Source organism: Lichenostomus cassidix, chromosome 1Aa, assembly GCF_008360975.1.
Source record: "Lichenostomus cassidix isolate B80296 chromosome 1Aa, HeHo_3.0, whole genome shotgun sequence".
NCBI lineage: Eukaryota > Metazoa > Chordata > Aves > Passeriformes > Meliphagidae > Lichenostomus > Lichenostomus cassidix.
In genome coordinates, this window is record NC_139480.1 from 45,806,613 (window position 1) to 45,822,894 (window position 16,282).

At 43.6% G+C, this 16,282-nt stretch overlaps 1 protein-coding gene across 7 annotated transcripts; it reads right to left on the reverse strand.

Annotated features, from left to right (window-relative positions):
* Positions 1–1,108: 1,108 nt before the first annotated feature.
* STRA8 (stimulated by retinoic acid 8) lies at positions 1,109–16,260 on the reverse strand. Of its 7 annotated transcripts, none has more exons than XM_085047431.1 (9): positions 15,778–16,260; positions 15,172–15,364; positions 13,408–13,483; positions 11,857–11,941; positions 11,305–11,457; positions 7,961–8,243; positions 6,982–7,058; positions 5,168–5,279; positions 1,109–3,217 (listed from the first exon to the last, which is right to left on the reverse strand). In XM_085047431.1, the coding sequence occupies exons 2-9, from the start codon at positions 15,277–15,279 to the stop codon at positions 3,185–3,187; spliced, it is 927 nt and encodes a 308-aa protein (XP_084903557.1). In that variant the 5' UTR covers positions 15,280–15,364; positions 15,778–16,260; the 3' UTR covers positions 1,109–3,184. The 7 variants fall into 7 exon arrangements, with proteins under 7 accessions (XP_084903557.1, XP_084903549.1, XP_084903540.1 ...); XM_085047423.1 differs by having other exon boundaries at positions 1,109–1,849; positions 15,926–16,243; XM_085047414.1 differs by having other exon boundaries at positions 1,109–1,849; positions 15,782–16,243.
* Positions 16,261–16,282: the final 22 nt, after the last annotated feature.

The following is a 16,282-nucleotide window of genomic DNA, read 5'->3' on the forward strand; positions in this document are numbered from 1 at the left end:
TTTCATACCTTTCTCACAAGAAGACATGACCTGAGCAGTAGCAGTGTCCTTTTTTAAGCTCAACGTGTTGTACAGTGAAGGGCTGTTACACTGCAGCACAGCTGAAATATACTGAGTCTTGCTCTGTCCTGTTCAGCTCAGTCTGCCCAAACCCTTACCATGGCTGCACTTCTGCTGACTGATGTGTCCATGTTTGTTTCCCTCTGCTCCATCTCTGCTGCCTCTCTGCCTCCAACCCCTTTCCACTGCACTGCCCCAGTAGCCTGCTAGCCTACATTTTCCCAGATTTTTTTCAGGAAATGTTTTCACCAGACCAACCACTGAGTGCTGCTCAATGTGGAACCTGCGCACCCCTAGCAATCACATGCTCAGGAATTATGGCTGACTGCCTGCCAAGGCAGGGCAGACCTCATGCACACCAGGGCAGAACAGCCCTTGTCTGTGTGAAGTTGGCTCTGCAGGAGAGGAAACCACATTCCCATGCTACTTGCAGGCCTGCACTCTCGTGAACTATGACCATACAAGAGGAGGAACCAAAGCAATGTGTTCATCTTCTCCTTAATGTCATCACAATGCTTCTAGCCTCAAAGCAATGACAGCATGTACAAATGAAACATACTGGAAAGGCCAGGGAATGGCAAGCTGCACCTTGGAGAACTCTGAAGAGCTCTTTAACCTGAACAGGACCCCTGCAACCCCACTTTCAAACACAGCAGCCTGGCAAGCATTCATCTGGGAGTGCTACCACAGCCTCAACCTCAGGGACAGAGAGGTCTCTGTAGTCTTTATTCTTCCCTTGTATTTCAGTACTCAGCTCCACGTGTTTTTTCCTGAATGAGTCATGCTTTTATGCACCAAGGCAATGCTGGGCCACAGCCCAGGCCTCTTGGATTCAGTCTAAAAGCTGGTTGCTGAAGATTGATACCTAGGCATGCCACCTTTAGTTCAGGTTTTAAAATGAAACTTCCAGCCTTTCTTGTAGCATGACCTCAGCATAACCACTATCAGAACACAGTTTGTTCAAGTCTGTGGAGAGCCTTTAATAATAACTCAGAGATGTGAAGGACTTTATTCAATTTCTTTTAATATTTTAATTCCAAGACACTATCGTAGCAGCACTACTCATCCAAGAATTAGATGTGGAAGAAGAGCAAAGGGGCTGATCACTCAGTTTAGATTCTTTGCAAAAGTAAATAATCCAAAGTGTATTACTGGGCCTCCACTTTTCTGGCTGACTGGGGAATGGGTGTCCACTGCTGCTCTTCTCATAAAGATACAGAAGAGCCTCATCCCACTCTCTGTGAGGAAATCCCTCTTTCCTTGTCAGCCCATGATGAAAAATTGCACCAGAAAAGTAATCACTGCCAGGAGATGATTTTTGCACGTTGCAGTTTGAGACCTGCATCCTCTGGGAGTGTGCAGACTGCCACTGATCTGGCCTCCCTGCTGCTCTTCCACAGCTTATACTAGGCAAGGTCACTTAACTGTACATGCCTCAGTTTCTTTGTGAAGTGAGGCTAAACAATAAATAGCAGTGGCTAAAAGCATTTATTAATAAATAGCTAAGACCTTTAAAACATTTAAAAAGTATAAATTACTCAACTGATATATTAAGAAGTACTAATGAGGGGAGGAGAAGTCAATGGTAACAAACCACTTCAACTCAGTGTCTCCACGCTCTGCTTAGAGAGGTAGTTCACTGAAAGAGGTGAAGCCTCTTCACGTGCCTGGTGTACCTGGCAGTGCTTGGCCAAAATGTTAGCAGAGATACCATTTAGAAATCTTCATCATCAAAGGTCTCAGTGCACCGCAGCATCACGGTCTCATGATCGTAGTGAAGATCTTCTTCCTGAAAGCCCCCCCAAAGTCAAGCAAGATTAAAAACCACAGGAGTTCACTGAGTTTCAAATATACAGTGAGTTGGTCAAGAGCTGATGTGCCAGCAAATGCACCATGAGCTCTCCCCACCTCTCTGAATCAGCAACCAGCACTTGCCAAGTGCCTGAGGTGCCTGATGAAGAATGGCTCAATTTTTCTGCCAATTTCCTTCTAAAATCACAGGGCTCCACCCTGTGTCTATTTACATCATCTAGACAGCTGTTACTGACTGTGGTAGCAAGTATGTCAGGCTCTGAAGGTGAGAGAGCTTCCTTGAGGCCTTAACTTCTACCAACTTCAGGCTTTGCTCCACTTCTAGCAACAGAAGGAAATGGTCTTCTCTTTCACTGGTTTACAGAGAATAAGTGGCTCTTGAGAAATCAAAGTCTGGAAGATGAAAGTGTTCATGCCTGCAGTCCATCTAGTCCACCTTCTGCATTGATGCAAGACTCTTCAGTGAAATACTGCTTTTAAAAATAGGTGCTGTTTAAAAATGTATAGCTTAAGGAGCCCTAAATCCCACTTGCTTGTCAAGTGACTCATGTAAAATCCATAATTTTAACAGAAAGTGTGCCTTTGAAGACACAAAGGTGCTCAGTACTATTAGAAAAAAAAAAAACCACTAAGTTTCATTTAGGTAAAACCTTTGGATCTCTATCTAAATTAATTCTTTACTGCCTTTGCTGCTAAGCTTCTCTTATGATGTGACCTTAAGACAACAGCTCTTGAAAAATTACAAGATTGCTTAACTAATCCCATGCTCAGAAATATTTCTCTATCATGTACTATAAAAACATGCTCCTGTTCTCATTTTGGGGTCACTGCCCTTTAAAGAGCTTTCCCTTTCCCTGTCTAAATTATTTCCCCCCTCCTCTCGTGTGAGTCTTTCTGAAGCTTTTTATTCCAGTGGCCAGGTGCACATCACATGCCTTACCTTGGTACTTACTGTCCTTGCTACCCACCTCTGTATCTTCTACAAGGTGTGTGCACAGTGTGCTGGGACACTGCTTTATCCTTGAGGTAATTTATCCCAGCACTGCCCAAACTCCTGTGCAGGCATAGCACCAGCACAGGTACCACATCAAGGGAAGGGGAATGGTCTGCAGAGGTTCAGTCATACCCACAAGGTGAGCAGGACGGGTTCCTTTCCCTGTCAAGTCCAGGAGTCTCTGATGCTCTGAGTAGCCCAATTTCTGGGGCTAGGTGAGTAGCCTATACTGATCTCTCTGCTGCTGCCTGAGTTGCTGTGTTTCAAGCTAGCTGGAACATCTTCTATCCCTGCTCTGCAACCACTTTCATAACTGCCTCAATCTGTTTGCTTTGAGATGGATCCGAATTTCTGCTCTCAAAACAAAAAATATCTTGTCAGTCATATTTTCTTTTTTCTTTTTGTTTTTTTGCCTCTTGGCAGCGCTGTCTAGATGTGCTGTACTGCACTCTAAATCAAAACAGACTGTGACCTTCAAATTATCTAGCCTGGGTGACTTCTGCTCAAATTCCCTTTTCATTGTCTTATCACAGAGAACTAAAAGTTCCTGTGTAAAAGAAGTGTGTGCAGCCTTTTATTTTCTTTTGGATCCACAGAGTACAGTCAACTACCAATTTGCAGTACTTTGGGGTCTTTTGCTGCTTGTCTTCTCCTCACTCTCATTTCCCAAGTCTTATTTTAAATGTGCCTCTTTAAACCTTGAAAGAGACACTACCTCTTCTCATACCACCTCATCTGGGAGCTGTGAGATGGACTTGGGCTCACATGTAACAATGCAGCCCCTAGCAGAAGGACAAAATGAGACCATGCCAGGCATGATACTCACAAAAGAAATTTAAAACCAGGAAATGCCGTATTTTACCTAAAGCTTTTTTTTCTTTCTTTTCTAGGCCCTCAATTCATGGTTATTTACATACACACAAGAGGAGCTCTGCTCTTACACAGAATATAGCTATTCACAGACCAAAGGGCTGTGTAGATCAATGCCTGGTCTCTGACAACAGTCAGCAGGAGAAGTTTAGACAAAAAGTGCAAGAATTTGGCACACACTGAGCTCTATTTTACAATACATGCTCCTACATTATAGCAAACTGTGCTGTGAGGCTCTCCTGCACTGGAAATTGAATCTGGACCTTCAGATTTAGTAATTGCCTATGGACTGATGACCCTGGACTTTAAATATGGTAATTTGTACATGCAAATGTTTTTAAGATGTTGTTTGTTCATTTTATTTAGTGCTTCCTAGTTCTTCTGGTGTTAGACACAATGAGCAATCATTTTGTGTACCAAATCCACACCATGTAGGAATAAAATGGTCTTACAGTACCCCTCAGTCTTTTTTTGTAAAAAAGTCCTACTCTTAACAGTTTCTATGTAGTGCCTTTTCTGTGCTCGCTGCCATTCTCTGCACCTCCTCTAGTGCAACTGTCTCCAGGATGGGGGAACCAAAAGGCATGCAGCAGTCTCTGTGGGGTAGATTCAGATCGTGGTGCAACACTAGTTTATGCTTTGTTTTCTGTCACAGCTACCCCTCATCACAAACCTTCTATTTTCCTTCAAAGGAGTATCTGTTCAAGTACCAGAGACCAGGTGGGAGCTAGGCAATAGAAACTAGCAAACCAGTGGCTACTGTGGAGGTACCACTGACTGAACCAAAACAAGCTCTGGCTGAGGGGTATCTCTCTTTTGGTTCTTTGCCCATGTGCAAGCTCTGAGCTGCCTCCTTGGCAGGGAGACAAGAAGGGGAGGAAGAACAATACAAAGACTTCTGGTTCAGCAAACCTGCAACAGTAGGCTGAGATTAAGAGGAAGCTCAGGAACTTTTCATCAAGAACACAAATATCCTGCTTCTAGAGCCTGCCAGTGGAGGGCTCAGGGCAGGGAACCTGACACCCAGACAAGCAGAAGGTGGTTCTGCTGAACTCAGAATGAAGTTCAGCTGGGGGTTGATGGAGAGCTGCAAAGCGAGCTTTGCCTGCTCAAAGATCACTCGAGCTTTTCCACAAGGAACTTTCATGCAAAGAATAATAATAAAATATATTTAAAATTCCTCACGTCATTTGCCGTTTTGAATAATATTCAAAGCAGTGTTCACTCACACTTTGCCTCTTACAAAGGCAATCCTAATGGCCTTTTGGAATGACACATTGGAAATAATGAACCCCAAGCTCTTATTTGTAATCATTCTGGACAATATGATCAGAAGCATTGAATACAAAATCCCTTTCTGATATTGCTCCTGAAATCCATTGCTGTGAAATCCATTGCTCCTTCTTTAAGGAATCCTTTGGCAAGGCTTACCTGGCAAAACTGTGTATTAGCGAAGAAGAGGTGTTTTAGGAAGTCAGTGACCTGCAGATAGAGTCTAGGGTGATCCTCTGGATTTTCAGAAGAGCAGCTTGCAAATGCTGAACTGAAAATGGAATCAGATACTGTATTTAATTTCCTGACCTCTTCTCCTTACTTCCTCTCCTCCACATTTTACTTATAAATTAAAAAAAAAGAAAAAAAAAATCAATCAAATTGTTTTCAAGATGCTTCTGATATTAAAGACAGTAGCCAAGCAAGACAGGGAGGAGTAGCGAGAGATGTGTTCATGAGATACTGTTTGCAAAGTGTAAGGAAAATGTGTAAAAACAGAGAACAGAAATACAAGAAACTGGTGTCAGAACACAGAGATCCACTGATACATGACAGCTATAGTAACACTGTTTTGGAGAAAAGTATATATCCAATTAAACAGAGAGCAACAGTGGTTATTTGGGAGTGTATTTTGTAGGGTTGTTCAGAGGAACAGCTTTGACTTCTGTAAAGTTTTTGAGTGAATGCAGTAAGCTGTGGTCATGAAATGATACTAGCTGTAACTGGCATAACTGCTTTGTTCTCAGGCAACTGTGAGAGTATTAAAGCTAAGCTACTCATTCTGGACCTCACCTCTGTATGCTTCCTGGGATTTTACAAAGTTTTGCCATCACACCTCGGTCCAGAATTACAAGGTGCAGAACAACAGGCAAGGAAGAGAAAACAATAAATGTTGACTATTGAAATACTAAACTGATTTGGGACGTAAAACAGACTGTAAAGACTAGGGTAATATTTTGCAGTATTAAGGAACACTTAATCTTATTTTAAAAGCAAATGGGAATTGTGACCTAATAAATGTTATTTAATAGATAAATATTTGTTAAGCTTTTTCATCCATTCAAGTATATTCTGATCAACAGCCAAAACAATCTTATTTAATTCCTTCTCTTCTGGAAGTGCAACCTGGAATGGCAGTGAAAGGAAGAGATTCACATTAAAGATCACTCTAAATGCTGAAAAGTAGAAAATAGGATTAAAAACCCACAGATTAAAAACACTATTTGCAAAGAGGAACAATCCTAACAAAGACTAAGTAGTAAGAATACATTAAAGATGAATCATAATGTGATTTTCCTCTTGAGGAAAACTACCCTTTTCCTTCTTTGGTCTACTGGGAAAAATCAAAGGCAGTGCCAGCTTTGTGTCTGACATGTTCTTTTCTAGGTAACTCATCTGAACTGAAGAGGAAAGAGATGTTATTATTTAATAGGTCCTGTGTTTCTTTAGTGTTACTGTTCAGGTCAACCACACTTCAACCTGAATGCCTCCTTCTGACTGAATTAGGATACTTGAAAAAGACAAGGGAGAAAATGTTGAAAAATTATCATTTTTGCCTCATTAAATGAGAGTATAGTTTGTGATTAGCTGATTTATCTGGGGAATGCCTCTTGGTCCTCACAAGCCTGGTAAGTGACAGAGAGAAAAGAAAAACATTACGAGTATTGTAAATTGAAAAGACAGAAAGCTGTGCAGAGTGGCAAAGAAAATCAGAAGGACCTCAGTTATCCTAAAGTGATATGCTGCTCTTAATAAGCGATTCTCACTGATTCTGCTGTAAATGAACATTAGTTGTTTCACTTTTTCACCTTAAAAGGAAGTATTACTGTGAGCACAGTTGCTGGAGGCTGCTTTTCTAACCATTCCTTTAAAAAGAGACCTATTGTGTTACTCCACAGATTACTTGCCATGGAGTACTGACAGTGGGCTATTAACTTACTGTGTCTACCAAAAGGGGAGAATTTGTAATTTACCTCTGGCTAGACATTCCCTGAGTCTTGCTTCTGTCAAGGAAACCAGCAGCAACATCAAACGCATCTTCAAACAGTACCTAGCAGAGAAATCACTTCAGATGTCAGCATATCCAGCCACCTAAAAGTTTTACCTGGAGAACAGTATTAGTTCACTCTGCCATAATGCAGTTCACACACTTTCTGTGCCAGAAAGTGCATGGAACTTTCCCATGACATTTCCTAAGGCGACGAGCAATATGACTTGTATCCTGTGACTCAAAAAGAACTGGTCAGTGCAATTTACTTACATGCTAAAGGTAAACATCTGTCCCTCCCTTGCAGCTAATAAAATGACACATACCTCTTTGAGCAGCTACTTACTTCAGCAATCAGTGCTCCAGGAAGCATTTACAGAGTTGGCTCTTATGTAATCAATCTCTTATTAATAAGGGCCCTGGTCTACTCAGTAACTGACTTCTTGGCTCTGCAGAGGTGCATGGTACAGGCAGTCATTGGCCCTGTACCACTGGAATTGGCCAAAAAATACTTTCTCTTTGCTACCAAGTGCTTTGATGAAAAAACCCCACCCAGCCCAAAACACAGCAGGCTTTGGCAAACTAGGTATTCCTTCTGGATTTAGATCATCTGTGCTCTTTGGAGGGTTTGCAGAGCACAGTAGTTGTATAGTTCTTGCTCCCTGTCCTTGGAGCAAGGTATGAGCAAATTTAAATGTTACTTAGCACAGAAACTCCTCATGTCAGTGGAGACTAGCAGGATAACTAACACTGCACTACTGTAGCTTGCTAGGTTTCTTATCAAGAGAAAATTTGGTGCAGACATTTACTCAAAGACCGCTTATTGTCTCCACCTATGCATTCAAATAGTCTTGAGAAAGCTTAGTTACAGCTACTGTGTGTTTCCAGTTAAAAGTGGCAGAGCCAATTAGCATCTGAAGGCTTGGAGTTTCAGAGGCAGACTGGGAATGTTGCTGAGCACTTACTTCCTCTGGTGTGGAGACTGAGGAACCACTGGCTTCCTCACTGTTAACTCCGCTGTCCCTCACACTACCTTCAGTGCAAGCAGGCTCTTGGCAAGCAGCCTTGGGATCCATGAGGAAATCTCTCTGGCTACAGTACTGCAAGATGCTGTCCCTGCTCTCTTCAGAAAGCTCTTGCCAGAGATGGGAAATAGCTGTAGAGACCTCAGGAAGAGGCACCTCTCCAGTGCAAACAATTCCATGCTCTATCAGCAGCTCCACTGTGTGCTTATAAAAATACAGGTATCTGGAAGGAAAGGAAAGGGAGCATCTCTTAAGAGCAGGCTATAAGGCAGCCATCTACTGAAAATCAGCAGGACACTGGCGAGTAGCTCTCATCTGTAACTACTTCTCTGACTCCACCTTTAAGACTTCATACAATTACTGAATGACTGTTTGAAGATTTCACCTGCAAAAAGCAGGCTCCAGCTACAGCCTCAGCAGGACTGCCTCACAACAGAAGCTCCAGGCACTGCAGATTGTACTTGTTGCACGGGCAAATTTCAGTCTGGAATTCAATAAATTTTCAGTTACTTGCCTTGTGTCCTGAGCCTCTTGCCCTGTGAGTCACTTTTTATACATTTACTGGCATTGCACTACTCTTTAAAGCCCTGGCTGAAGTAATATCCTGATACATTAGGTACTACACATGCAGACAGAAAGAGACTACCCCAGGTGTGGATGCTCTGACTTAAACATGGGAGCTCAATTTCCTCCATTTTACAACTAAGGAAACACATCCCTAAGAATGACTTCTATGCAGTCTGTAGTGAAACTGGCGGTGCAACAGAGGGGTCATAATTTAAACCCAGTGACTAAATCTCAGAACAAGCCTGCTTCTTCTGTTAGCACTGTGTGGCACAGTGACCCAAGGATAATGATGTCTACTTCAGAAAGTAGCTCTGAAGGTTATTTTACATTAATTAAATGCCTAGAGAGTCTTGGATGAAAATAACAAGATCAAAGGATTACAAACCAAGAGTTCTATAAACAGCAGTCATTGTTACTATGTTTGGGCTTAAAATGATTCCTTGGAAGATGCCCCTAATGAGCACATTTCCTGCTTAACTGAGCAGTATTGCATGAGAAAGTAACTCAAAAGAGTTCATTATTATCTTTTTTAATTTGTAAATATTTGTTTCAGCAAACCAGTATTGAAAAGATAATTTTGTAGGCAAGCATAAACCTGTTTAAACCCCAGTGTCCACACTGGAGTACTTCCCACTACTGCTGGAGACAAAATACTGAAGGGGAATAAGAATTCTCATGTAAGGTATTGCACTCACTGGTTTCTGGATGTCCAGCTCCAAAGAAAGGACCTGGAATTTCTCAAGAAGAACAACATGAATCACCATCAGACTGCTCTGCTAAAGAAATTAAACTTGAACCACGACTCAGCTATTTCCTTCCCAACTGGAAGGAGACAACCATATTTTGCACTGGACAGAGTACTGTGAAGTCCTACCAATGTAGCTCCTGCTGCTGGACATGGGAAAAAAACCCCAGTCAGTTGAAGCTCAAAGCATTTCTGATGCTTCCCAAATAATGTGATTAAATGATCACCAAAAAGCTGTTGCTTTCTTTGCTGAAGAGACCTTGTCATTTTATGCCTGGTGTAAAAGATCATTTTTTGACAAGAATTAGCTATAAACCAAATGCAATCTGTCCTAGGACCTTAGGATAAGAGCCAGAACCTACACAGCACAGGCCCTGGTTTGCCTTGTCAGTAAAGAACAGGAAAGTCAGGTGTTTATGGCTCTGTCTTGCAGTCTTTGATGAAATAGATTTTTCTCATCCTGAAAATCTTGATTCAGCGCATTTCAAGGTCTTATAAAAGATACCTTACAACAGCCACCTCCAGTTCTCACAGGAGCAAAAGGAGGAGCAGGAGTGGGAAGCTGATGCCATCTGCTGGCCCAGCTGCAGTCTCTTTTTGAGGAAAAACCCGCTGATCCAAGGGGTTTTTAGAAATACATAGCAGTTCAAAGCAAAACACAAGAAGGAACTGCAGAAGCTTTTGGTTATGGCAGTGATGCCATGGAAGAGGATGCCAGCTGCAGCTCTGGATTCTCCTGCACTGCATATTCTTAGCTCTGGAACAGTTAGGGTGAAATGGACTGCTTGATGGTACAGGATAGATTACACATGCATCTGTTGCTCATGTCTTTACAATCAAATAATCGTTTGTCTTGTTGGAAAAGTAGGATACAGCCTCTAAGTATCTCCTAGTGTTGTCTGACAGCAAGGGGAAGAACATGGAGTATAATGTACTCAGTTATAAAATATCAGTAACTTGGGAAAAAACCCAGTAATTTTACCATTATTCTAACTAAAATATATGGACAACTGACATGAGAACAGTGGTCTTTGACATTTAGGTCCTGCATGAGGCATTTAGGAGTTTAAAAGGTTTACAGACTCACACACACTACTCTTAAGTGTAACACACATGCAAGTGTTTAGGTTTCCCTCCTCCCCAGTGTTGCAGACATTTTTGCACTGTTGCAGAATGCCCTCTGGTACCTTCCAGACAGCCACTGTTCTGCAGCCCAGAGGCTACAAGAGCTTCCTTGGTTGAATCCAGCCTTACTCTACTCTGATCCCACTAAAAAAGTACTTCAAGCTGCCAGGAGCCAAGGGTCTGTTTCTGGAAGGGGCAACAGTGTTCAAGCTCCTCAAAACAATGCCATCAGAGGAAGGATGAGCACCACTGGGGGAAAAAGTGTGCGCCAGCCTCTGGTTCCTGCAGCTCCCTGGAACACATACAGCTAGACTCTTGACAATTTCATCTGGAGCAGCAATTCTTACACTCCTAAAATCTAGCTCCGTTGCAGGGATACAACTTGATAGGGTACCAAAAGCAGAGATACATGGGGACACATACCTGCATAAACCATCCTGGATTAATAACCTCCTGTTCCACCTGAGCTTCCCTGTTCAACCACTGCTGTTAGCATGTGTCTTCCATCTTACTCTGCAAGCCATGTGGACAGTGGTCAAGCATGGCCACACAGGGACTGACACACTTGAAAGAAATTGTCTTCTTTTTTTAAGGGGTGAAAACTCCTCAGGGATTTACCAAGGCCTGAAAAGCTGGGGACTGCTACAACACCAAGAGCCCATTCATGTGCAAGTTGCAGGGACTTAGCAAGTGATCAGCTTCATCACCAGTAGGGCCAAAGTTGCTGGCACAAGGCTTCTGCAAGGCAGATGCAGGCTCCAGCAGGGCTGCATGAACAGCAGTGCCTGGATGCACAGTGTTAATGCAAACAAGTTAAAAACCTGAAGGCAGCATGGGGTGTACCTACCGTTCAAATTCCACTAGATCTGGGGATGAAGTGTCTGAAACCTGGATCAATTCTGGCTTCCCGTATTCTTCCAGCGTTTGTTTTTCACATTCTTGAAGCAAATACCAGATGGCAGAGTCACTTTCACTCACATCTTCTGAGGTTGATGTAGTGCTGGAAACAACACAAGGGGAAAAAAAGCCACATAAACAACTTCTTAACTGGATTAATAAGGCCTTTGTCATGGTCACTCCAGAGCCCAGGGCCATTCTTCCCAAGCCAGCTTTCTCCTCCTTCTTTTGCTTTGCAAGCAATGAGAAATCCTTGCCAGAGATCAGCTACGTAAAAGGGAAAGGAAATACTGGCACTGACTGGAAATGAATCCAACAACATGCTTAGAATGTTTGTGCACTCAATGGGATTACAGAGGTCCAGGTGAAATCTCTGTTCTTTCCTCATGATGAAAAACCTCTGCTTGGAAATACAGTAGCAATGACAAAAAGGTTCAGAGATGCTGGGATGGAAGCAAATGCAAAGTATTATCATATTTTCTTGACTGGTGTAAGCCCTTACCTGGGACTGCCAAATTGCCTCCTGACATATTCTTCCCTGACTTCCTCCAAGCTGGATGGGCTCCCATCCTCCAGACTGCAGCTTGCTGTTGTCAGCAGAAAGGTTACTGTCACATCAATGGCACTTTTGGCTTCTCTCTCACTCTCAGCCCCCACCAAGCAGAATGCTGTCAACAACTGGCTCTTCACAAGCCAGAGCTTTTCATTAGGCAAAAATTATGTGAAAGAAGAAACATCTGTCTCTCCTATAATGTAACTAGCACTACTGGGAGTTTGTAAACACTGAGGAACTTAAAATCAATGCCTTCTTCCTAACATTGATTTGATAGAACTGATTGTGAAAACAACCAGCAAATCAAAGTCCAGGCACACACTAGTCAATACAGTATTTTTTGATTACCTTATACTGAACAAATTACATGTAAAAATCCCCTTACATCCAACCTGTACTTCACAGGCACTATGAATTTTACATAGATGCAAGAAAATACAAGGGGAAGCTTGCCTCAAACTCCCCTTGGCCAGCCTCACTGCTTGTCATCCCTTCAATTTTGCTCTATCAAACTATTCTTTCTACCTATGACTCACTTTTATGGGTTATCCAAGGATGTGGGTTCAGATGAGGTTGTTAATTTTCAGCACTGAGACTTCTAATTGATGCAAATTATTGCAGGTGCAAGTCACATGACTAGCATTTTTTTCCCTAGCTGACAGGAATTTGGACACTTGAAGGGACAAAAAAATATGTCCAAAGCCTCTACCCTGTCAGCCCCCAGTCCTGCTTGCTGGCAGCAAGGGCAGTGGCCAGCAGCAGGACACAGAAGGCACGTTGTTGAGGGCATGAAGCCCTGCAGCAGGAGCTGTCACAAGTGCAAAGGGTCCCTGCTGGCCAGTGTGACTGGGGTGTCACAGGCTGAAACAGAGCAGGGAGTGAGCATGGCCTGCCAAGCTGAAAGAAAACAAAACTGTAGCATCTCACTTAACCATTTCTAGTGGAGTACATTCTCAACCAGAGGCTTCCATGTCCTACCCTGGGAAATCCTTTTCCCTCCCACCGCAGTGTGCTGTTCTGCAGCCTAAGCTCTCAAGGCTGGGTGCTGGTGACAGCTGTGACTCACACCGTGCCACACTGCTGCTGCCAGGAGGAGCACACACTGCTGCAGGCTCCTGGTGGGAGCCTAAGGATGCAGCCTGGAGATTCATGGCAGCCCCATGCCTGCTGGGGCAAATCGGCAGCAGCTGCCAAGGGTACTCAGCAGCAGCTGCCAAAGATACTCAGCCTGAACGGCCTGCTGCCATGGGATAGCAGGAATTCCTTGTTTCCTTCCTTCACCCAGGCTGGGGAGGGAGTTAGGAAAGACTGAGTCTCTGAGGGGGATTGCTGAGATGCAGTGCTTAGTGGGTTGACAGACTTTTCACTATCCCCTGTTTATTGCTACAAGTAAAGCTGCAGTTGGCTGCAATGCTGTAATGGCTCAGCTGTGCACCTCTGTCTCTATTCAACAAATACATAAAAAGCAAGTCCAGGCTCTTCATTCAAGCATACAGTTACCTTTCATCTTCAGCAAAGAACACAAGGTTTGCTCCAGCTTCTGGATAGATGTCTTAGCCTTACGCAAAACCTGATACTAAACATAAGAAGAAAACAGAACTGATTGCTCTCTGCTCTAACTAGATTCATGTTTTAACATGCCTTTGTTGCTTTCTTCATTTTTCCTTCATGTTTACCTTCAGTAATTTCCATGTCTCTGTGAAAACAACTGTGTTGTTTCACTAGCTACCCTTATACATATGAAAAGGGGACTCAATTAATAAGAGAGTAAATTTCAATATAGAATATAAATATTTGGGTATATATTATGCAATACATACACATAACACCCAGTCACTGAGACATTTGCTACTTAACTCTGATCTTTTTTCATCAGCAAATGGTCGTTTGGATCGTTCTCTTCTTGGAGCATGTCCAGAAATACCATGCTGTGAAGTCTTGTTGGATGCCTACCAACTTAAGGCATAAGATTTTACTAATGATTTCCCATGAGAATTTTGCTAGGGGAAGCCTTTGCCATGTTCTACACTGCTGAAACCTGGGATGCAGCAGTGGCTTCTCCTAGCAAAAGTCTGGATTAACAGGATTAACTTCAGTGCTGCACATCATTCCATCATCTATACCAAGCACAACTGAAAATGCATGGCCAGTGTATGTAAATATACACATCTCCAAAACAGACCTGTCTGTCCAAGGTAGACCATGTCTACCTTGCAGAGCTTTCACACTGGATATTTTAGCCAGGCACTAAGCACTAGGATTATAAGTAACCTTCTGTATTTAGGCTTTTAAAGATATTAACCTTCCTTGGCCCCCAAGAGTCACACAAGAGGCACATGATACTGGGAAAAAGCAATTTCAAGAACTAGCATGTGAACATAGTCCCCCTAGACCAGGCAAAGGAAGTGGTTGTTTAGTTTTCTGAGATCATGCTGACTTCAGGTTAACTTGTATCTTGCTCAGAACATGGCAAACTGAACTCTTACCTCAACCTGCATGAGAGCTAAGGCACTTAGCAGGCACAAGCCACATATTGTGGTATTTAGCATATTCAGGGGACAGTTCCTGTCCTAAACAATCATTATCCTCTTTATTTTACAAACTGGAAAACTGAAGGTAAACAATGTAACTAAATTAATCAGTGGCAGAGTTGAGAAAAGACTCCTGATGTCTATTCCTCTGCCTCGAGCATGGTAATTTCAGTTTCGTCAGTAGATTTTTGAGTAAATTTCATCTTTATAAACAATTTTGATTAAATAGTTTCTTCCTTTAGTAGAGACCAAGAAACAGTACTGGTGCCTGTTTTTTTTCCTGTACTTATTTTTCCAGTGTCTTCAATGCAAAATGCACCTCATAAAGCTGAATGAATTGCTCCTTTCCCACTAACTTCTTCTGTCCCTAAACTCACTGTTCTGATTTCAGAACAAAATGCTGTGACATCAACTTCATCATGGGATCCCTTGGTTTGTTTCCAAAACACCATAAAAGAAAATGCAAAGCTCTAAAAATGCTGCAAAAAGCCTCTAAGAAAAGTACAGACAAGGCACATGATAAACCCATGACCCAGAAACTACAAACTGGACAACTCACACTGAGCTGGCAGCTTTAAAAAAATCCAGGAAAGGTGCATATAGTGAAATTACACACATACTGGCACCCATAAAGACACAGTGATCATCCTCATACACTGAACCTAAATCTGGTTAAATTGGAATATACTCATGGATGATAGCAATGCAGAGAGAAATAGTGACTGTTGCGCACCTTTGAGGCACAGCTGTCTGACTGGGATAAAACTCTTCCCCGCAAGCTGCTGAAGAGTCTTGCCAGAGGAACCCAGTGGTGTGCCTGTGGCAAGTGCTGCTTTGCCATGCAGTGTTCTACCTCTTGCAGGTGTGTGACTGAGACTCACTGGGGCATGTGTCTTCCTACAGTCTCCAGCTGTGTCTGTGGAAAGCTGCAATGCAACATTGATGTATACTGAGTAAGTATGTAAGTCACCAAAAAGAAATCTTACGGCTTGCACGGTGGACAGACAAAAAGAAAAAATCTGGCTGACAAGAGCTTGTCTTTCTGTAGAAAATCATAGAGTTTGAAATGTTCTCTTTGCCTGAGAGATACCTGCCCATCAAGTACTTACTAAAACCTAATTCACCACTAACAATTAACTGAAGCCAGCCTCCCATCTCCTGCACCCTTCCCTACAATGATTGGATGTTTCATTTCCATGGAATATCCAGGGCTTGGCTTCACAAAGCACCGAGACTCCTCCGCTCCCACCGATGCTGCTAAATGACAAGCTTCTTTACAACACTGATTTTTTTTTTTCCCCAGTAAACTGTGACATTGGTCTGGGCAACGATACCAGACCTACACTTGCAGGAGATCGCCAGATCCAGATGCAGACCCAGCCGGCCCTGCTGCAGCTGCCCCGCCGGCCTGACACAGCCTGAGGCGCCCGCCTGGAAAGCCCTTCCCGCTCTACCACTGCATTAACGCCCTCTGCCTCGCTACCGACCGCAAGCACAGCCTAGCCGTGAGAGTGCCCGCCCCCGCTGCTCCTGCTGAGGTCGGGAGGGACAGGCCGGCCGGGGACGGCCGTGAGGGGCCGCGCCGGGAGCCTCTGGGATGGCTCTGCCGCCCGCTCGCCCAGTCAATCAACCCCTCCGCGCCGCCCAGCCCCGCCCCGCCCGCCGCCGCGCCTCTGCCGCCGCGCCAAGCAACACCAGCCGCACGTGGCGGCCGGCCAATCGGCACGCAGCTGGGGTCCGACTGCGGCCAATCAGAAGGAGGGAAAAACGCGGGCTGGACGCGCCGGCGGGGAGGGGTGTGGCGCGGGGAAGAGGCGGGCGGGCAAGGCACGCTGGGAGTTGTA

Coding starts and splice junctions, on each gene's coding strand:
- STRA8 (XM_085047423.1), bottom strand. CDS start 15,279: ATGGCAAAGCAGCACTTGCCACAGGCACACCACTGGGTTCCTCTGGCA. Junction 11,942..13,407: donor TTCTTTGCTGAAGATGAAAG/GTAACTGTATGC, acceptor TGCTGACAACAG/CAAGCTGCAGTCTGGAGGAT. Junction 8,244..11,304: donor GATCTAGTGGAATTTGAACG/GTAGGTACACCC, acceptor CTTTCCTTCCAG/ATACCTGTATTTTTATAAGC.